The 23,738-nt window shown below is 38.9% G+C and overlaps 1 protein-coding gene across 2 annotated transcripts in view; it reads right to left on the reverse strand.

Moving 5' to 3' along the window:
• Positions 1-23,738, reverse strand: part of DNAH5 (dynein axonemal heavy chain 5) — a 319,082-nt gene that overhangs the window by 38,269 nt on the left and 257,075 nt on the right. For both annotated transcript variants that reach the window (XM_026455693.1, XM_026455694.1), the window contains exons 62-69: positions 23,265-23,400; positions 22,331-22,647; positions 21,305-21,460; positions 20,280-20,462; positions 8,923-9,166; positions 7,486-7,600; positions 6,798-6,988; positions 1,074-1,195 (exon numbers count right to left, since the gene is read on the reverse strand). In XM_026455693.1, coding sequence (XP_026311478.1) covers positions 1,074-1,195; positions 6,798-6,988; positions 7,486-7,600; positions 8,923-9,166; positions 20,280-20,462; positions 21,305-21,460; positions 22,331-22,647; positions 23,265-23,400 — 1,464 coding nt within the window. The remainder of the gene's footprint in view (positions 1-1,073; positions 1,196-6,797; positions 6,989-7,485; positions 7,601-8,922; positions 9,167-20,279; positions 20,463-21,304; positions 21,461-22,330; positions 22,648-23,264; positions 23,401-23,738) is intronic.

The raw sequence follows: 23,738 nt of genomic DNA on the forward strand, positions 1-23,738 counted from the left end.
ATATATTCCTTTTCATTAAGAGTTCAAATGTCTTTCTTGGGATATAATCAAAGGGAAATCATTCCACGTTCATATTTAGCAAGTACCATGTAAGAATAAAAATAGTAACTTCTTTCAATCATGAAAGACTACTTAATATTGAGGGGTTTCATGCATAAGATATCATCTCCAGAAGGTAGCAACTTCAATATCAATGGTCTGGGCAAGGTCGCTGGGGGTAACTCTATAGGGGAATAACTCAAAAGAATGGTTTGTACCCCTAAATACACAGTAGTAATAAAAAAATCACCAGTGACAAGCCAAAACATAAAAGTATAGCAGAACATAAGCAACTGGCCAACTTAAACTGGGGAAGTCAAGAACCAACTTTAAGACATTTCCTGGCCAAAAAAAAGCCTTCAACTTATAGCTGAATAAAGCCACCCTGCTGCCAATCTCATTTCTCTATGGTCACCTGATTTTCAAGAACCTGTTTCTTGGCTCGTCCCAATTTAATTCTCTATACCCAGCTTCCATGATTCCAGCACATGCAGGAGCTGGCTGATTCTAGAAGGATGATAACTTCTAAAGATAAGAGGCCAAGTGCTTGCATGAGATTCATACCCAGGTGCCTAACTAAGTCAAATAATGGGAAGGGCAGGAGGGGAAGAAGAAGAAGAGAGAGAGAAACAAGAGGCAAGAAAGGAAATTTAGCATTTAGAGGCAGGCTGTTCTTATGTCTTTTCATTTAACCTCTAGAAAGAAGGAAACGTCTTTTTAAGTCTAATTATTTAATCTAATTGGATCTATCAGTTTTTCTACTTCTGGACCTCCGATTGGTGATACTAACATATGGCCCAGGATTACACCAGTTAAAGTTCCTGGGCACATTTCTTCCTGCAAGACCGGTTAATGATGAGCGGAATATGCTTTATCAGAGTGTAGGTGAGCTTCGAGGAAGGTCAAGTGCATGTAATACCATATTAAGGGTGCAATATTAAGAACTATCTCTCTTCCACAAATATTATATCTAGTGATAAATCAGAAAGCTGCTCAACATGACATTAGCTTAAGTTAATTCAAAGCACAGTTACCTGGTCAAGGACATCTGAAAACCGTCTAAGTTTGCTAAGTTCCACCAAATTCAGCCACGTCATGTCCAGGATCCATTTTGATGGTTTTGGAGGACAAGCTTTAAAGTCTAATGAGGCACCTCCTTTAAAAGTAAACATTAAATTATCAGATTTTCCTTCCTTCACTGTAAAACAATCTATTTAGTCAAATTTGTATTAAACTATTTTAATTTCAATTATTTTACTATTTTTTTAAGCACAGAAATATAAATCATAGTGAAAAACATGCAACATTTAATAAATCAATAGATAATTTTAGAAAAACCCATTTAATCACCAGTAATACAGCTTTGGAACCAGGCAGATGCGGGATTCTATCCTGGTCTTCCCTGGACAACATCTGAGACAAACCATTTCATTTGTCTGGGTCTCTAATTCCAAATAAGTAAAATAAGAATAATTAAACCTGTGTCATGATGCGTCTGTGTAAAGCCCACAAAACAGGATAGAAGACATGGCAGAGGGTCACTAAATGAGCAACAGTTGCCAATATTAAGAATTGCCCAATGTTAGCACAAGCTAATATTCAATAGATAATTAATCTAGAAAAGTTAGTAGTACTAGATGTGTTTGAAGGATTCTCTTCTATAAATCAGTATATTACTTACATCTACCTTGAACACACCCCAAGGGTTCCATGTTGTATCACTTACGTCTGTGGTTATACCCTAAGTTAATCACAACAAACATTTCCATTTGGTACTGACCCTTATCTTTTCGCTGATGATTTACCAAAGCTCATGTAACCCACATAACTCTGACAGTAATGTAAGAAAAATGACACCTTAAAAATGTTTTTGTTGCCCATGTCAGAACAACTGAGTGTGTGAGCAATTATATTTTAAGAAAGAGTTAGGAAGTCTTCTCCAGGATAAAATATACTGTTTAATAAATAACATCTATTGAAGAATATCAAGGAAAATATGCTCTATGCATCATTCTTTTTTTTTTTTTTGAGATGGAGTCTCGTTCTGTCGCCCAGGCCGGAGTGCAGTGGCGCAATCTCAGCTCACTGCAAGCTCTGCCTCCCAGGTTCACGCCATTCTCCTGCCTCAGCCTCCAGACTAGCTGGGACTACAGGTGCCCAGCACCATGACCAGCTAATTTTTCATATTTTTAGTGGAGACGGGGTTTCACCGTGTTAGCCAGGATGGTATCGATCTTCTGACCTTGTGATCCGCCCACCTTGGCCTCCCAAAGTGCTGTCTTTTTTCTTTTCTTCTCTTTTCTTTTTTTTTTTTTTTTTTGAGACAGAGTTTCACTCTTGTTGCCCAGGCTAGAGTGCAATGGCGTGATCTCGGCTCACAACCTCCGCCTCTCAGGTTCAAGTGATTCTCCTGCCTCAGCTTCCCAAGTAACTGGGATTACAGGTACACACCACCATGTCTGGCTAATTTTGTATTTTTAGTAAAGACAGGGTTTCTCCATGTTTTTCAGGCTGGTCTCGAACTCCTGACCCCAGGTGATTTGCCCACCTCAGCCTCCCTCCCAAAGCACTGGGATTAAAGGCATGAGCCACCATGCCCAGCCTACGCATTATTCTTAAAATGATAAAATCAATCCATTTGACCACTTTAAAAATCTTTGAGCAGAGTGGGTTATAAACAAATGATAATACTCAAGATAATACATTGAGCTAATCTCTATTTTATCCAGGCATCTTGTACACTACTAAATTGTTATTTTTTGCCAAATCCATCATAATGTATTTACAATGAGGTAAGTATGGCCTTGAAGCCAATTTGATGAAAATATTGTAAATATTTCCATAAAATGAAAACAGATTGTTTTAACACCAGTGAGCAAAGACCTAAAGACAATGCATTGTGTTGAATAAAATGTTGGACCTTAGCAACTGCCCATTTTCCAACAAACTGAAAAGAATAACACACTCACCAGAGGGTTAGGGAAAGGCTATTCACGAAAAGGAAAGAGTGTTCCTCGCAGGCCAGAGTATTATTCATTGTTTATTAGCGGGTAACTATGTTTTGACTAACCTGCCTGCTCCCAAAGTACACAATTAGGCACAAAAAGTGATTGTAACTTGGGGGTGAGGACATATTCCTGAATAATGTGGTAACAGATTAAACAGACCTGTGAAAGATAAACAGCTGAGAAAGGAATAATTTGAAATAGTTGTCCAGATGATTGAGAATTGTGCTGTTCCCTTATTTTCTCAAACTCTTGCTTTGAAAACAAAAAAAGTAAGTTTGGGTTTTACCATAATACTTTGTGAAAGTGATACACGCTTATAATGAAAGTTTTATACAAGCTATGCCACACAATCGTAAATTGTCACAGCTAAGGCAGACTTAGAGAATAATCTAGGCTGAGCCTTTCCCATCTTAGAAATGACTAAAAGACCAGCATCAAAACACTGTTGAGGTCAAGAACAGTGGCCCACATCTGTAATCCCAGGACTTCGGGTGGAAAAGGCAAGAGGATAGCTTAAACCAGAAGTTTGAGATCAGGTGGGGCAACATAATGAGACCTCATCTCTACAAAAAATTTAAAAGTTAGCTGGATGTACTGGCATGAGCTTGTAGTCCTAGTGACTCAGGAGGATCACCTAAGCCCAGGAGTTTGAGGTTACAGTGAGCTGTGATTGCACCACTGCACTCTAGCTTGGGTGACAGAGCAAGACTCTGTCTTAAAAAAAAAAAAAAAAAAAAAAATTGAAATCTGCTGTAGCTAATGGGCTCAACAGCCACTACAACAGAATATCATATTCTAGGAGGCAGTCTGCTTATAAACAACTGAAATTTATTTGTCACAGTTCTGGAGGATGGGAAGTCCAAGTTCAAGGCACCAGTGATTTGGTGTCTGGTGAGAGCTCACTTCTGGTTCATAGAAGACCATATGCTCACTGCAATTCTCACGTGGTGAGGATTTAGCGTCTCTCTTGAGCCCTTTCTTTTGTGCGTGAGAGGAAGTCTCGCTCTGTCACCCAGGCTGGAGTGCAGTGGCATGATTTCAGCTCACTGCAACCTCCGCCTCTCAGGTTCAAATGATTCTCCTGCCTCAGCCTCCCGAGGAGCTGGGACTACTCCTGGCTAATTTTTTTTTTTTTTTTTTTTTTTTTTGTATTTTAGTACAGATGGTGTTTCACCATGTTGGCCAGGCTGGTCTTGAACTCCTGACCTCAAGTGATCTGACTGCCTTGGCCTCCCAAAGTGCTGGAATTCCAGGCTTGAGCCACCGCACCTGGGCGAGCCTCTCTTACAAGACCATCCATCCCTTATCATGGCTCTACCCCTACTACCTAATCACCTCCCAAAAATCCCTCCGTCTCATGCCATAACTTGGGGTTTAGGTTTTCAGCATATGAATTTTAGTGGGAAACAAACATTTGCACCATAACACTATCTAAATAACATTTTGAATTATGTTAAATGACTTTAAAATCCTTATATCACCAGGAGAGTTTATATCACCAGGTAGCTCCCATCAACCTAATGACTGAAGGGCAGATTTGCAACATAATCCTGCTCCGAAGTTTCCTCTGAAACTGTTTCATAAAGCAGTGTTACAAATAGCTGTTGAAAGCCAAAGACCCATGACAACCAGTCCAACCCATACAAGCATCAGACTAATCAAAATAACTAAAGTGCTGAAGATAATATAAAGATGCCCATCATTTGCTAAGTGTATCCTATGTATCAGGATTTACATAAATTGTGTAAACTCTCAATAATCCTACTATGTAGATTTTACTATCCTTGTATTACAGATTAGGAAACTGGAGATTGAAAAGGGTAAATGACCTTCTCAAGATCACTCATCAAGAAAGTGACAAAGCCAACAGATACTTTAACTTTCAACTTCCTAACTCTAAATCTTATGTTTGCTATCATCAAGACAAACTGTGATGTGCTTCACAGTATTTCAACAAGAGCTGGACACTCTGTTCGAAGTTATTTCTATGTGGAAATACATTTCATGCCTGAGTTGAGAATGACAGGAACAACAATCCACTGAAAACCTCTAGAAACTGGGGACTAGAGTCGCTGAGGCCAGAAATCAGTAATCTATTAAGGGTTCACCAAAGAAGGCAACTCTTACATCTACACATCTTTCTCTCCAGATACTCATCTGCCAATTATTCTGATTTAGGAAATTTGGAAAATAAAGTTCATATATAGCTAAACAGTAAATCTTTAATAGTTACAGACAATGAAAGAGAGATTGTCCATAATTTAACCATTTCTAAGTTCAAATCTAAACAGATGAGTCTTTGTTGCTACTATAAGATATATGTATATACACACACACATATGTATATGAATATGAAAATGCATTTGCATATGTAAGACTATGGACCTATAACCCCCACCAGGGCACAGCATGTGCATATCCGCATTCCTTCCCTTCTGTTCCCCTAGGGGTCATCTTCAAGTTCCCCTACAAATCTACTCTCCATGTTAAGCATGAAAATCTCCTGCTAGATAAAATTATGTCTTGTTTCTAAAGAATTGGTTTAGAAAGGCATACTAGATGAATCTATTTAGACCCTGGCATCATTTTCATAGAGTTATGGGATGAATATTTTGTCTCCCCAAAACTCATAGGTTGAAACCCTGTATCTCAGTTCTGGTGGTCCTGGGAGGTGAGGCCACTGAAACATAATTATGATTAGATGAGGTCATGATGGCAGAGCCCTTAGAAATGGGATTAGTGCCCTTGTAATAGTCACTAGAGAGCTTGCTTCCTCTTCTCTGCCCCCCAGCATGTGAAGATGCAATGAGAAGACAGTTGTCTACAATCCAGAAGAAGCTCCTCACTACAGCCCACTGTGCTGCACCCTGATCTGGGACTTCCAACTTTTAGAACTGTGAAAAATAAATGTCGGTTGTTTATTCGCCACCCAGTCTATAGTGATTTCTTATAGCATTGAGAATTAAGATACACATTACTTCAAACACTTTTTTCAAGACGTTCAAGAATGTGATAGTGAATTTATGTTTTCCAGCCTTCCACTGGGCTGTTTCGTTTGAATGGCTCAGGGGACCTGGCTGTGAGCAATGCTTCAGCAGATGCAGAATAAATCATCCACAGGATGAGCTGCACAGTGTCCTCATCCCACAGTGTCCTCATCCGCTTCACTCATCACCCGTCACTTTGTTTTATTTTCATCACACCAGCCTCACTCTACCAGAGGCCCTGATGCCATCCCTTCTGCTTCAACTCTCTTCCCCTAAATGTCATGACCAGCACCTCCTGCTCTTTCAGGTCTTTGCCCACCTACGGATCTCTTAGGAATGCCACCCCATTAAATATCCCATTGAATACCCCACTTAAAGCTTGAAGCTCCTCCCACCTCACATGCCCTGTAACTTCCCACCCCTCTCATCCTGCTCTGTTTTCCACAGGACTTACCATCTTCCCACTCACGATAAAATTCATTTATTATTTTATTATTTTTTCTGTACCCTCCCTAAATCTATATATACTTTTCAAGGGTTTTTGTTCACTGACATGCCCCAAATACCTATTCCATGCCCAGGTACACAGTAGGTCCTCAATAGATAGTTATCACTCAAGAAAAGAACAAAGAAAATACCTCATCTAAATGCAATCTTACATAATGCAAGGAAATTGTTATAACCAAAACATGTACTGCAAAGGGTTTTCACAATCATTCCTCCATCTGCACCTGTGTGCTATAGTCTGTATTCTTATATTGACCTTTAATAAGAGTGAGAAACTCTTCATGCTTGACTCGGTTCCTCTGGATGTCAATCTTTAGGGTAAGCAACAAGGTGAACAGGAATTTGTGCTCCTCGTACAGCCCTCGGACAGCATACTTATAAACCTCGTAGGTCATGTGCTCGACGATATTAGCAATCCTCTTGCTTGTAATTGGGCTCTTGACAGACCTGGTGAAGAGAACATTTATATCAGGCGTATCCCGCTGCCCTTTTCAAGTGTCTGTAAAAACAATTGTCTTTAATGGAAAATAAGTAACTTTGGAGGAAGAATACTTATTTTTACACATCAAGAGTAAGCCTCCCAAATCTAAAATAACAAGCATACTCTCAACATGAAATAACATAACAGAATCCTGAATGTTGTCTACATCAATTCCACCTGCAGGGCATTATCACTCACAACAAGATCTCGGGAATTTTCTTGTTTAACAGAAACCCACAAAGACAAAGGAATCAAATCGATGGATAAATAGTTGGCAGAGTTTTCTCTGGGCATAAAATGGTGAACCAGAATGATTTGTTAACACATTGGTAATTACACTGATCTGAGATTTAAAAAAAGAAAAAGACTCTTACTAACAAAGGGGAAGGAAGCTATAAATGTAATGTCATGATTTTGGTGCACAGATATAGAATTCAGCTTAGCTTCCTGAGTACTGACGTACCTGGCTAAGGAAAGGTCAAACAAGCCCAGAAACTGGCGAAGCGAAGTCTGATACATCTCATTAACCAAGCGCATCTCGGTAATGAGGAAGTAGAGGATGCTGCCCCGTGTAGCCACTGGAAGACAAAGAGCAAGGTTGCATGTGCTACGAGAGAGGAAAATAAATGACCCATGCAAAGAGACCAGCCTAAACTCTAAATGAAAACAACAACTTTTACTTTTATATCTTATCAGTGGCTGCCTACCAGATGTGGGAAACACAGCGACACTCACTTATTAATATATTTATTTCTTATTTACAACATTTTGTAAGTAGTCAGCTATTTGTATTTATTAAATGGCACTTCCCATTTTAGAATCTCTAGACCCCTCGTAAAAATATTTTTTCTATTTGTACTGCAGGTAGAAAAGACTGAATCAAAGAAATTTCAAAGGTTGTGTGTTTAACACCCAGCAAGTGAGGTAGCCATTAGGGGCCTCATCCTTAAGTTCCAGCAAGAAGCCATGCCTAACCTGGGCTTCAAGTCTGCAAAACGACCCATTGCAAAGATGATGCCTCTGCCTATCAGTAAATGACAGTTTAATTATCATTATTATTATTTTTGATACAGAGTTTTGTTCTTGTCCCCAGGCTGCAATGGCACGATCTCGGCTCACTGCAACCTCCGCCTCCCGGGTTCCAGTGCAGTAGCCTTGAGTAGCTGGGATTACAGGTACCCACCATCATGCCTGGCTAATTTTTCTTCTTCTTCTTTTTTTTTTTTTTTTTTTTGTATTTTCAGTAGAGACAGGGTTTTGCCATGTTATCCAGGATGATCTTGCCATGTTGGCCAGGCTTGTCTCAAACTCCTGACCTCAGGTGATCAGCCCACCTCAGCCCCCCAAAGTGCTCGGATTACAGGCATGAGCCACCACGTCTGGCTGATTATTTGTTAAAAGGAATAATAAAATACTAAAAGATAGCCAATCCAACTGAATTATTTAGCAGGCTTTTCTTCTACAAGGCCAATTTGCAAATTGGTGGCTGAGGATAAAAATCTCCCATGAGACCACAGAACTACCTTCCTAATACAAAAACTATAAACAAAATACCAACATAGTGTTACCAAACAACAAACAACTAGGCACTAATTCCTCAGATTTCACTAATTTGCATCATCAGATTTTTTAAAATTCTCCTTTACTTTCTAACATCAAAATAAGTTCATGAGAACCTTAAAGGATTTACTAACATGAATGACAAGAACTCAGAAAATGGATACCATTATAAAAATTTTTGACCTCCATTTTACTGAATATTTCCCAACAGAAATTCCACAAAACACCTCCACTTTGCATAATCATTTGTATAACTCCCTCACATCCTTCCATTTCTCTAATTCTCGTTCCTCTCTCATTTCATTTTCCCATGAGATTTGTCTTTCATTACCAAACTCACCAGGTCTGTATTCCTCCCGGGCTGAGTTAATTTGAACTTCTGTCTCAGCAGAAATTTCTAACTTCTGTGTCACTTCCTCGGCTGTCCTTTTTGTGTTACTCAGCACAACAATGAGACTCTCGTCTTCTACCAGGGACCCCTGGGTACTTGTCAGGCGGTAAAGCAAGTTATCTTCTAGTTCCTTTATTCTTCTTTTGTTTGCAGTTACATCTTCCATCAGATGAGTTCTTTCTTTCTCCAATTCCTATTAGTTTGCACAAATAAATTTGCTACCTCAATTAACAACTCCTGTTGAATATTCCTTAAGACATTAACCTACATGGCTGCTTTCAAGTTCCTGTACTGTATTTATCATAATCAACTGCAGGAAATATGGACATCAAAAAAGGAGAAGCGCTGGGCACAGTGGCTCACACCTGTAATCCCAGCACTTTGGGAGGCAGAGGCGGGCGGATCATTTGCAGTTGAAAGTTTGGGACCAGCCTGGCCAACATGGTAAAACCCCGTCTCTACTAAAATACAAAAAAAAAAAAAAAAATAGCTGGGCATGGCAGTGCTTACCCGTAGTCCCAGCACTTTAGGAGGTGGAGGCAGGCGAATCATTTGAGCTCAGGAGTTTGAGACCAGCCTGGCCAACATGGTGAAACCCTGTCTCTACTAAAATACAAAAAAAATTAGCTGGGCGTGGTGGCTCATGCCTGTAGTCCCAGCTGCTTGGGAAGCTGAAGCAGGAGAATCCCTTGAACCAGGGAGGCGGAGGTTGCAGTGAGCCGAGATCACACCACTGCACTCCAGCCTGGAAGAAAGAGTGAGACTCTATCTAACATAAAATAAAATTAAAAATAAAATTTTAAAAAAATGTAAAGGAGAAGTAACAGAGGAAGGAAGAATAGGTGCCAAGCAACATGAAACCAGCAAAAAATACTACCGGCATCCTTCTAATCACCCATTTATTTTCTAAAGTCAAATCAGTTTCAAGTGATTGCTGTGATTATATTTAACATTATACATATAATCTTCTTTTGAAGGGGACATATATTTGAAAACAAAAATATACATCTCTGATTAAATAGGTTTACTTCTGTCTACTTTCTTAAGAGAGTTCCATTATTGTTTAAATGTGGTTATTTCAAACTTGCTAATTGAAAAAGTATCCAAGTCTGTGAAAAACTACTCTCCAAAATCTTAGGCAAGCAACTTGAGCTGCAACTGCGAGCACGTTTAAATTGAAAAGTCTTCTTGGCCTGCTGTTGTCTCCAAGAGCAGAAAAGTTTTGCATCTTTTCTGAGGGAGATTTGTAGACAGCTGGGAGAGTGAAACCTTGGAAGACTATTATCCTTATTGGCCATTTCTTCCTCTTGGCAGCTTGGAGAGGGAGAGATAGAGGAAGAGAAGGAAAGAAAAGATGGAGCTGGTGGCAAGGGTGGGGGAAGGAGAAATACGTGTGACACCAAGCAAGCCACAGGAAGAGGAAGCCCAAAGGCAGTGAGACAAAAGAGAAATATGCTTCTGGCACCAAGTCAAATTGTACACAGATATCAACTTGCTATATGAGAGACTCTGTCTGTGACGCTAAAGAATCTAAAATGGAAAGAACAATAAATAAATGATATTTGCAAATTTAAAATGAAACTTATGTATTAAGAGAGTTTATTTGAAGAACTTCCCGGATATGGAGTCCACTGACAGTTTACCCACATTTAACTGCATTTATAATGTACAATTCATTATAAGCAAAATATGGGGAAACTAGGGTTAAGTGCAGGTGACAAACAGCAAAATCACAGGAGAGCATGTTTGACAGTTCGACTGGACTCACGGCAGCTACCTGAACGTATGGTATCAAGCTCAAATCTCTAGATCAGCTTCAGAAATGTATATTCTCAATTGGGTACTCTGGATATGACTCAGTAGGTGATATGGTTTGGCTCTGTGTCCCCACTCACATCTCACCTCTAATTGGAACCCCCATAATCCCCACGTATCAAGGGCGGGAACAGATAGAGGTAATGGGGTCATGGGGGCGGTTTCCCCCATGCTGTTCTCGTAACAGTGTGTGAGTTCTCACAAGATCTGATGTTTTTATAAGCATCTGGCACTTCCCCTGCTTGCACTCACTCTGTCCTGCCACCTGTGAAGAAGGTTCCTGCTTCTCCTTTACCTTTCACCGTGATTGTAAGTTTCCTGAGGCCTCCCCAGCCATGCAGAACTGTGAGTCAATAAAACCTCTTTCCTTAATAAATTACCCAGTCGAGTATTTCTTCATAGCAGTGAGAGAATGGACTAATACAGTAGGTTTTATAGATTCTACTCCCTTTTGAGAAAGCCAGAAATCTAAAGTGATGCAGTGATGAATCATATGAAAGCATATAAAACATAATGGACTACTCACTGATTACATGATTAATTGCACAAGTTACCTTTGTTATGATCCAGTGTGCACACAAACATGGAGGGAAAGGAGAGGCCAGACCTAGCCCAAACTGTCACTGTTAACCATTACGCAAGTTCTTCCCTTTTGTGGCTCTTACAATTATTCATTTTTAGTACTTAGTTTATGCTTACAAGAAACTTATCCCCATACTACTCCATGAATTACATCTTGTTTTAAACACTATCGCTATGTTGATAACTCCCAAGTTTATATCTCAGCTTCAGATCATACCTCCTTTCAACATCTCCATTTGGACATCTAAGAGACATCTCCTACTTAGCACCATCAGCAAAACAAAACATCTGATCCTCCCTTGAAACCTGTTCCACCTCAGCCTTCCACAGCCTGGCAAATGGCAACACTATTCTTCCAGATGCTCTGGTCAAAACTTTTGAACCCTGCTTGGTCATTTTCTTTTCCTCAAATTCAACAACAAATTCATTGGCAAGTTCTATCATCACCTCAAAATGAGATTCAGAATCTAATCATTTCTCACTCCCTCCACTATCACCACCCTGGTTTAAATTATCATCGTCACCTCCCCTCTAAAATAGGAGGTCTAAACAGGTCTCCCTACCCCCGGCCTTACCCACCGGTCTACTTCCAGCCCAGCAGTCAAAATGATGCTACTAAAACATATTTCCTCTCTCAAAACCCTCCAATGGCCAATCTTTCCACTCAGGGTGAAAGGTAAAGACCTTACCAAGGCCTATAAGGCTCTACCAAGCTGCCCCCTCCTTCATTACTGCTGGGACCTCATTTCCTACTTTTCTCCCATTTTTCACTTTGCTCCAGCCACACTTGCTATTTCCTACATCAGTGGTTTTCAAATTTCAGTGCATGAGGATCACATGGAAGGCTTGTGCTATAGGCTTGGAACAGCATCTGAGAATTTGTACTTCTAATCCCATGTGATGTGGTGCTGCTATTCCAGGAAAAACACTTTGAGACTTACTGTCTCAAACCCATAAAGAACTCTCTTGCCTCAGGGCCTCTGCATTGGCTGCTGCTCTGTCAAGTCTGTTCTTCTTTCAAATAACTCACTCTCTTCTCTTATTCAAGTCTTCCTCAAATGTCACATTCTCAGTGAGCCCCACCGTGACGACCCTCTTTAAAATGCTAGCCCACCAGCTGACTCTCCAGCTCTCCTGCTCACCAATGTCTGCACTTTTTATGGCATTTACCACTTTCTAACATAATACATAAATAATATGTTATGCTCCAGGGATAGTTTGGTCTTCGAGTCTATTTTGTTCATTGATAAATTCTCCAGTCAGAGAAACAAAGCCTGGTACATAGTAGGCACTCAATTAACACTGCAAATTGAATGACCAAATGTTGCATTTGTTTTCAAATTGATAAACTGAAACATACAGTGAACTGGAAAGTCTAGTCTTTGTGCCAGAAATACAGATGTGGGAATGCTCACTCTCTGAAAACCATGACGTTAAAAATAAAGGATGTGCTAACAAAACTGCATGAAGGCAAAGAGCAAAGACCAGTGGCCTCTGCTTTATGTTTCAGCCAGTTCATCACCATTGACTGAATGGTTTGAGTTGGTAAGACCCCACCAGACTCTCAACTCACACTCTGAGCACAGTGAACCAGGTCTGGGGCCAGTCGAGGAAAGGAAGAATTCCCTCTTTAAGCAAAACAAAAGTTCAGGATTTGTATCAATTCTTAACTCTTGAAGATGTAGCAACTCAAGCAAAACCTGCTCTTATCATCTTTGTTTCCATCTGTTACCTGGTTACATATGAAAGCTCCCTTAGTGGTTATTTCAATTCATTGATTCACGAGATGAGAATTTCAAATTTCAGAAAACGTAGAAATGAGTACAAACAAGTGACATTTAATGGCTGCTATAAAATTCATTTCTATAAGCAGTTATAATAAAAGCCTTCACATTATGGTTGTACTAGGAAATAAAAGTGATAATGAAAATTCAAGCAATTTTTATTGCCATATTTATAAATTTCACACACTATCACTATCATTTCTGAGTCCCTAAAGGTGAGCATTTAAAGGTCTTCACCTGAAGACAGGTAAGGGAAGAAATGTAAAGCAGTAGAAAGACTGATGGTTTTGACATCAGGAAGACATATGTTTGAATTGTAGCTCCCAAAACCCATCAGCTACACGACATTTGCCATGTTTTAAAACTCTGCAGGCCTCAGTATTTTCATCCACAAAATGTATGTAAAAACTGCTCATAGGATGATGGTGAAGATATCGCCAGTAATGCAGCTAAGGTAGTGGCTAGATTATGATAACTGCTCAAAATGTCTTTTCCCTTCCATCTTCTCCCTTGATTCATTTCTGGCCAACTTTTCAGAAGCATGATAATGCTTATTGTAAAAATAAGTAGTTTGAAAAATCAAGTCGAAATGTGGCACAAAGTAAATGAGAAATGATATTTTGAATTTCACATATTATCATAAAAGTGCATAATAAAGTAGCTGAAAAGGGATAAGGAGAACTTAGAATGCTAAGGACGAATGCTTTTGTGTCAACTGGGAATGAGAGCATGGACTGTCAAACTCAAAAGCAGCATCAGGTCTTATCAATTCTTCCTGCATACAAACCTTTATCTTCTGCCCATTTTTTCAATCACATAACCACTGCCCTACTTGAGAATTTACTTGTCATTCATGGACTACTCTAACAAAGCTGGTCTTCCTGCTGACGCTTTTCCACTCATAGTCACTCAGGAGATCTCCCTTACCTATTTTGAAAGGTCCAAAATTCTCAACATAGTTGGCAAAACCTGTCACAACCTACCTTTCTAATCTTATTTCTACTTGAGAACTATGGAATTGAGGTTAAAATCATGCCTCCATGTTGTTTATGAAACAAATATTAATAAAATAAACATAGTAATGATGTGTACGATGAGTGGGAAACCATTCAATTCTTGATTAAAAAAAAAAAGTAACTAAAAAGATTGAACATTATTAAGATGGCTGTGGTCAATTTAATATCATTGTTAACAAATTTGTCAATTAAAATAATTGCCTATATTCCCAAAGGATTAAAATAAAGCTAAGAAGTACATTTCCCCAAAGTTTGAAATGGATGAAAATAAAATATATACTAAGTAAATAGTATAATTGAAAGTACTATTTGGAATCCCAAAAGCAATCTGTATATTAAATAGAAACAAGTGGCCAAATACTTGGGCACTAGAAAGTTATTGGCAAAAGAAAGGTTATCTGAGAAAAAAACAAAAAAAAAAAAAACAAAAAACAGAACAATCATTGCTTGCTTTTCGTTCAAGGTTAAAAGATTGAAAACCTACTTAGGGATACGGTTATAGGCATATTTTCATTTATATGGCTGATTTAAACATATTTGTATTAAACGATTACTTTCATTCCACCAATTCATAAGAAGAAGATAAGACTCTTTCAGATTAATATGATGAGGCAAAGTTAATCAAAATAATTTTATCCATAAATCTCTTTCCCACCAAAAGGATTATCTTTCAGCAGGCAGATAGATAGATAGATTGATTGATTGATTGATAGATAGATAAATGGGTAAAAGAGTAAAGATTTGTACTAAGTATTCCATATAAATTCTAAGGCTACAATGTAAAATTCTTATATAAACGGTGACATATTCCAAAGGGAATTTTAAAAGTACGAAATAGATCAAAGATCTAAAAGTAAGACCTGAAACTTTTTTTTTCACAGTTTTATTGGCATTCATTGGCTTATACAGATATACTGTACTTAGAATACATGATTACCATGTAAAGAAAAAAGGCAATGGTGGGAAAATGGTCAGGGAGAGCAGAACTGATTTGCAGTCATGTCAGGAGGATTTCGAAATGCTGAGAAACAGCTGAGCCACACCTGAAACTATAAAACTACTAGAAGAAAACATAAAGGAAATGCTTCCGGACACTGGTCTGGGAAAAGAGTCTATGAATAAGACCTCAAAAGCACAAGCAACAAAAGCCAAAATAAACAAATGGGGCTATATCAAAAAGCTTCTGCACAGCAAAGGAAACAATCAACAGAGTGAAAAGATAACTTACAAAATGGAAACAAATAGTTACAAGCTATTTATCCAAGAGGGGATTAATATCCAGAACATACAAGGAACTCAAACATCTCAACAGAAAAAAAATCAATTAAAAAATATGTAAATTATCTCAACAGGGCCGGGCGCGGTGGCTCAAGCCTGTAATCCCAGCACTTTGGGAGGCCGAGACAGGCGGATCACGAGGTCAGGAGATCGAGACCATCCTGGCTAACACGGTGAAACCCCGTCTCTACTAAAAATACAAAAACTAGCCGGGCGAGGTGGTGGGTGCCTGTAGTCCCAGCTACTCGGGAGGCTGAGGCAGGAGAATGGCGTGAACCCGGGAGGCAGAGCTTGCAGTGAGCTGAGATCCGGCCACTGCACTCCAGTCCGGGCGACAGATCGAGACTCCGCCTCAAAAAAAAAAAAAAATTATCTGAACAGACGTGTCTCAAAAGACATAAAAATGGCCAAGAAATATATGAAAAAATTCTCAACATCACTATTCATTGGGGAAATGCAAATCAAAACCAAAATGACATATCATCTCACCCCAGCTGGGTTGGCTATTATCAAAAAGTCAAAAAATAACAAACCCTGGTGAGGATGCAGAGAAAAGGGAACTGTAAAACACTGTGGGTGGGAATGTAAACTAGTACAACGATTATGGAGAATAGTATGGAAGTCCCTCAAAAAACTACACACACGGATACACACATTGAAACAAATAGAACTACCACATGATCCATCAATCTCACTACTGGGCATTTACTCAAAGGAAAGGAAATCAGTGTATTGAAGACATGTCTGCACCCCCATGTTTACTGCAGCACTATCCACAATTGACAAGATATGGAATTAACCTAGGTGCCCAATAACAGACAAACGGGTGAAGGAAATGTGGTATACGTACACAGTGGAATACCATTCAGCAATAAAAAAGAATAAAATCCTGTCATTCACAGCACCATGGATGGAACTGGAGGTCATTATGCTAAGTGAAATAAGCTAGGAACAGAAAGTAAAATACTACATATTCTCACTCACATGTGTAAGCTAAAAAAAAAATGTTGATCTTATAGAAGTGAAAAGCAGAACAGAGGATACTAGAGGCTGGGAAGGGTGGGGGAAAGGGTGAGAGAGGGAGAGATTTGTTAAGATACAAAATTACAGCTAGATAGGACGAATAAGTTATAGTGTTTTATAGCATTGCAGGATGACTGCACTTAATGATTATATTACATAATTTCTAATAGTTCGAAGGAGAATATTGAATGTCCCCAACATAGAGAAATGATCAATGTTTGAGATGATGGATATGCTAATTATCCCAATCTGATCACTTTACATTATACTATGGAAATATCGCTATGTACCCCCAAACATGTACAATTACTATATATCAATTAAAAATAAAATAAAAATTTACATGTACAGGGTGGTTTGGTAAAATTTCGTGAACATGGCATTTGTTAATTAAATGATTTTTTACTGTAAGTAGCTTAAAGAAGCAAATGAAAACTAAACTTATTTGTGTACATAAACTGCATTTATAACCAAAGTTTTGAAATCAGTAAAAGACAAATGGCAGCCAGAGTTCTCATTCTTAAAGGTATAACTCAGGCCCCCTTACCAAATATCATTTCTCTTTTGTACTTTACACTAGTAATTAAAATAGAAAGATTAAACAAGAGAACTCAGAAAGAGATTTCTTTTTCCTCCACCAACAGTGAGCTGGTGATAATGATGTCTATTTAATGTCCTTTTTAAACTACTTCCCATGTCAGTTTCACCAAGTTCAGGAACTTGTACCTCAAAAGGAAATCACACACTTGTTTGCTCATCCAGAATTCTGAACAACGATGATCCCTCAGGCCTTGTATTGTGTGACCAGTAGGAGCTGTTGATCAACACTGGCATTTTTCTCCCAATGGAACATAGATTTTTTTTAAGTTTCCGTTTTATTCTCTATGATCCAAGTGAGAGTGAGTCTAAGAGATTTGGTTTCTATAAAGGAAGGTTGTTGTAGACCTACTGGTTTCCTGCCTGTTCAAAATGGTCTAGATACATCACCTTCTGGTAATAGCAGGAGAATGTCCAAATCTACTCACAGGTACATCAGATAAACAACTGGATATAGCCTTGATGTGAATTTGAACAGCACATGCATTTAAAATGACTGTCTTGAAGCACAAGAATATAAACTCTGTTAAAATTCATGCTTCCTTGCATTCAGATGCTCTAATGTGTTTCTGAAGCAAACAAACCTAAAGGTCTAGCAGGTATACAACTGAGCATTCATGAGACCCAATTACGTGTGATAATAAGGTCTCTCATTGCCCCTGTATCCTCAGGACACAGAACAACTGATTAATTTTTGGAGTCAAAGATGTGTCTTTCCGTTGCATGAACAATTCCCGTTCAGAGCCTCCTTTCACAAGAAGAACCAACAAACCTAAGACGTCATGACTCACCTCCACTGAAGAGACTCAGCCTTTGTTTCAGCCCCACATTCCTCAGATGGTTTCCAACATGAACTTGCTATTCTGTGTGGGATCTCCTACCCCTTCCTGTGTGTAATCTTCCTAGCGTCAACAGACCTCCTTAAACCAATAAAATTTCAAATGGATATTTTATATTTATAATCACCCAAGAAGTGAGATTATAGTCAGAGAGAATGCATTGTCACTGAAGTCAAAGGAATAATTTGGACTTTAAAACACTGATATATCTGTGTTCATAAGGCACAGACATAAGACTCTTTTCAATAGAGTAACTAGACTATAGGAAATGACCCAAAAGCAGCAGGGATCAGCTCAGACCCATTTGCACCACCCAGATTGAGAAGGTCCGGCAGTGTTAGCAGATTCAGGAATACGCTGGGAAGTGAAGAAGCTGCAAAATAAAAGCCCCTTAGAATAAGCATACTGCTGAAAATCCATCAAAATTAAGCTCAGCCGTTCACTTCTTCTATCACAAGACCTCATTTTGGGAACAAAATAAATAAAGGTTAGGTGTTAGAATGTTGTTCACATTATAAAAGAAAACGAGTGTCTGTTCTTATGTGAGAAAAAAAATGAGTGTCACATTATTCTGGCTGATCATTTTGTAAGAATTATTTACTGTGAGCCCAGAACAGATTCTGATAATGAGATGATATTAAAGGAGTAATTTTCTCAAGACACTCAATTTTCCTAAGAAGTAAGAAACAGCCTGGTCCTGCATCCATACTGGCTTTTCAGGGTTGCTCCAAGTGTTTTCAAATAAGCTTAACAAGCTCCTTATTTCATCTTAAACCTCTGCTACAGGAATTAAGGCCCAGGGATGGGTTTATTTTTGTTGTTGTTGTTGCTGTTGCTGTTGTTGTGTTTTGCTGCAATCCAAGTCTGTCAGATCCAATTATTTGTTCCAAGGAGACTGTATTCATTCAGTTAAATATAAGAAAACCAAGGACAAGAATATTATTCAAACTGCCACAGGGCCTCTTATCTCCATGAAGCCAAGGCTACAGGTGGAAGGACAGTCTCAAATACCAGTGACAGAGGTGGCCCAAAAGACCCTCAGGAACTCCCACTTGTTCAAGGTCACATGCTATTGCTCAAGAATCCCAGTCCTGCCTGAAGTAATTACATGACAACGCTAAATTTCCTCCACCACCTCTATTGAGATTTAACTCGGGACTCAAAAACTAAGCAAGTACGTATTTTGAAGGCTGTCATTACCACAACAGCAACTCAGTGGCAGGAATCAGAATCAATATCTGCCATTCTGAGATCACTCAACCATGTGAATTTATGAAGCTGGATTAAATGCTCCTAACGCAGCTTCCAACTTTATGACCCTGTGATTCATGTGCTATAAATTAACAATAATGTTCAGGAAAAGGGAAGGGAGAGAGAAGGAGAGGAAGTTGAGGAGAAAGAGACACATGGTAGGCTCAGAAGGGCAAGCACCGTACAACACACAGAAAAGGTACAGAGAAGGGGAAGGACAGACCCCAAAGACTTTGCTGACCGTATTAACATAAATAATCTTCAGGTCAGTACAGAAGGTGTCACTAAGTTAACTAAACTCCTCATTATTATTGAACTCAGGAGTAAATCAATAGCAACGTTAAGAGTTCATGCAGTTTCACCATAACATTCCCATTAAAATCTTCCACGGTTCTTTGCTGAAGCCTCACATGTTCCCTAGAGAAAATGCTCACTCAAAAGAAGGAAGTTTACAAATGTGTGGCCTTTTTTCATTGAGCATTAAGTTATCCCATAAAACAGAAGTAAAGAGGGGAGATATGGAGTTATGTTTCATTAGCATAGTTACGTAAGTAGCCTTCAAAACTTACAGAGTGAAACTCAAGTGTCACAAACTTCTGTTTTCTCACATCAGACCCTGTCAGGACATACTACAGGGTTCTCTTAGATCACAAATGAGAACTGACAATGTTGTTTGTTATGAGTACAGAGTTTTAATTTTATATTCTAAAAGCGTAATAATGAATCAAATGAAAGAAAAACCTAGATCTGTACCAGAAAATTAAAAGTCAACAGGTTAGCAAAATTCATAATAGAACACACCTTTCAGATAAATCAACCAACTTAAGACCAGAATAATGATGCTGAAGATGAGACTGATTCCTCATAGTTTCACCATCAGCCTGTATAAAGGCAATCGATGACATACATAATTTATGAGACATATGTGTAACATACGGGTAGATGATTGGTTAATAATTTCCTTTAGGAAAAAAAGAAGATACTTGGCGATTAATGGGAAAAAAACACAGGGAATAAAAGGGGAGAAACTCGGTCCTATTACAACTGTTACTGTCTTATTTTTGTCAATGAAATATGACATTAAAGCAACGCAGAATGGGAGGGAGCCACACTTCACTCACCTGCTTCTCTGTGAGAATGACCCTCCCGAGTAACTGATCTTCTAGACCTTTCATGGTGACAGTGAAGTCAATGATGGAGGTACGGGCACTTATCTCAGGGGTGTAGGCTGGGTTAGGCAGTTTGGTGGTAATGTAGAGTCTAAAGCCATCCAACACATCGACTTCCTTGTCACCAACTTTCACCTTTTTTATAAAAAGAAATTTAAAAGTAATAAAACAGAGATATACCTTACTATGTCTTTTTTGTATCAGATCAAGTATTGTTTTAAATAATGACATAACTGGAGATCATTTGTATACTAAAAAAGAAATGGTCATGAGGCATCTGCACAGCTTCAGACAACTAGGAGGAAAGGAAGGAAGCCAAGAAGGATGGAAGGAAGACTGAATATAGAACTTAACACCAAAATTGTGATCACATTGCAGGAGTGAGATGGATCCCTTACCCAAAATTCAGTTCAGAGGTTGAGACTGATGATGCTACACATGCATCAAAAGAATACAAAAAGGCTTATTACTCACATGATGGGTTTGTGGGAGAGATCAGAGTAGGTTCCCAAACAGGTCCCAAAAACTGCCTTGAGAGAGCAGGGAGGGGCAGCTGCTCTAGGGCTTTATGGTGTTTAGGGGGTAGAGCTGGGCTGAGGGTTACCATACATAGGTATGGACAGGGGGTTGCATGGTTTGAATTTTCAACTTACGCCAAAGGAGGGGGCACCCAGGTTTTATCAGCCTGCCCAGATGTGAGTGGGGCAGAAGGGGAGAGGGGAATGGAGAAGCTTCAAAACTATCAACATCGAGAGGCAGTCAGACCCCTTCACACACTACAAAAGTGAAGTCAACATTCCTCAAAGGATTGCTCTTGGATATTTTAATCCAAAGTCAAGAAGTGTAGAAGAGAAAAACAAACCTTTCCCATGGACTCAAATTTAAGTTGCTGCCTATTAAGACCATTCTATCTGTGTCACATTGACCTGGCCTCGTGGTAACTGTTCTGCACATTGTCATCCATACGTTTAACCTACCTTAAAGGTAGACCCAGTTTTAATGAAGTTTCTTTCCAAAACATTATCTAGTGCTGGATCTAGTTCCTCTCCAACATCTTCAATAAGCAAGGGCCTTCCAAGAGAAAGGCTGTCTTCCAGGTGGTTTCTGAAGTATTTGTGATTTAAAGACGTGATCTAGGAACAGGATCACAAGGTTCAAGGTTGCTGTTGACAGACATTATTATGAAGCAAGCACAGAGATAACTGTTTTCAAATGAAGCCTAAAGCATTCTACTGCAAGAGGCAAATACAAATTGAGCATCCAAAATGTCCCAAAATACAAAACTTGTTGAGAGTCCACATGACGCCACAGTGGAAAATTCCACACCTGACTTCTGTGCTTTCTGATGGTTGAATGTACATAAACTTTGTTTCATGCATAAAATTGTTTTAAATATTCTATACAATTACCTTCAAGTATATGAATAAGGTGTATGTGAAACATAAATGAATTTCGTGCTCTGACTTGAGTCCCATCCTCAAGTTATCCCATTATGTACGTGTAAATATTCCAAAATCTAAAATCTGGAACACTTCTGATCTCAAATATTTAGGATAAGGGGGCATTCACCTTTTACATATATTTTTAGAGATCCTTGGTTTTGAAACCCACACTTGGTGAAATTGTAAAGAAGTTTAATTGTTTCCATTGTTGTTTAGCAATGACAAGTAATAATGTGATAATTAGGAAGTATTCACGCAAAATGCTGCACACTTTGCGTGATACAGCTCTGCCGTTCTCTACTCATCAAAGAGAGCCCTGGACCCTGACAGAATAGTCTGAAACCACTGAAAGATGGCATTGGTAGAGATTAACACACATGCAAATAATGAAAGTTTTAGAAAATATTTTCATATTAGATTTAAGCTTGCATCTGCTAGTGCTCTACCTAGGATTACAAAAACATCTCTAATGTTTTTGAATATTTCTTTACTCTTGGATTTTTGTTTATCTGAGGCAATAAAACTTAACCGGTAACATAAACATACTAAAACACAAATTACCTGGAGTTCATTTCGGCTTTCTTTATTTTTAATCCAGATCTTGCCTTGAGTCTGTGGATCAATTAACAAAGGGTAACGAGATGCCTTCGTGACAATAATTCCATTTTGAATGGACAGGTCATCATTTGGCAGACCTTGGAGGTTCCATTCACTAATAGTAGGAGCATCAATCAACATCTCACTGAGATTTAGGTTCTTTCCAAATGGAATTTTCCGGGCTTTCATTTCCTTCCGCCAGTCATTTAACAGAAGATCACGAAACTCTTGGTTAAATGGACCAGAATAAGATAGAAAAGCTGTAGCCAACAGTACATCCCCTAAAACAGAAAACAAACACCACTGAAACACTTTAGGTTCATCCTTGTAATTGTACAGCATATTAAAAATGAAAAACTTTAAAAGACAATAATTCTTTTAAACTAAATTCCACAAATCAAACTGGAAGCACGTGTGGCTGTGCCAGTGAATAAGCAGTAGTCTGGTTTATTAGTCAATAGGGTCCACGTGGCCTACCAAGTGATACCTGCTAGCAGTCAAGCACTGGATGATTTTTACTCTCATTAGAAGTGAAAAGATGGCCTCTAAGTTTAAGAGACTCAAACCTCCTAAGACAGAGCCTTCATTAAATGTGACCTTGATCAATATACCCATGTACTCACAGAATTCTAAAGTGACCTGATAATAAAAGGCATAAATATAGTTAACACATCTAATAAGGACAGCACAGATGCCAGACCAATGTCTCTTTCTCTGAAATAGCTGGAGAAACACACACACACACACACACACACACACACACACACACACACACAGAGGAATTTGAAATAATCAAGCATTTTTTATTTCGATTAAAGTATAAGCTGTCTAAAGTATAAGCTATCTAATTCCCTATCACAGTCAACACACAATCTCATTAATAAAGCAATTTACACACCTACGAGTCTTTTAGTCTGTGCAGCAAACTCTTGGCTTTGCTGTGTCCATCTTTCTTTTTCACCTGCCAAGCCACTGATGAGTGTGGAAGCTGTCTGCATCTTGTGTCTGCATCGCCCTGCGTCTTCGAGTAAGGTCTAACAAAAGTCATAATCACAAGAAAACTTTTACTGAAATAAATATAGCCTCTGGCTCAACAATGTAACTGTAGAACATGCCATACTATCTGCCTTCCTGAGGCACGTGAGCCATTACTTCACAAGAAGCATGACATTCTATTTCCATGTGTCTGTCAGCCCAGTCCTCTCTCCTTTGCCCTGTCCTCTCTCTTATCCCCTGCCCATGGAACTTGGCTGGATGGAGTTTCGCTCTTGTTACCCCAGCTGGACTCCAATGGTGCGACCTCAGCTCACTGCAACCTCTGCCTCCTGGGTTCAAGCGATTCTCCTGCCTCAGCCTCCCAAGTAGCTGGGAT

Source organism: Piliocolobus tephrosceles, chromosome 4 (genome assembly GCF_002776525.5).
Source record: "Piliocolobus tephrosceles isolate RC106 chromosome 4, ASM277652v3, whole genome shotgun sequence".
NCBI classification, from domain to species: Eukaryota; Metazoa; Chordata; class Mammalia; order Primates; family Cercopithecidae; genus Piliocolobus; species Piliocolobus tephrosceles.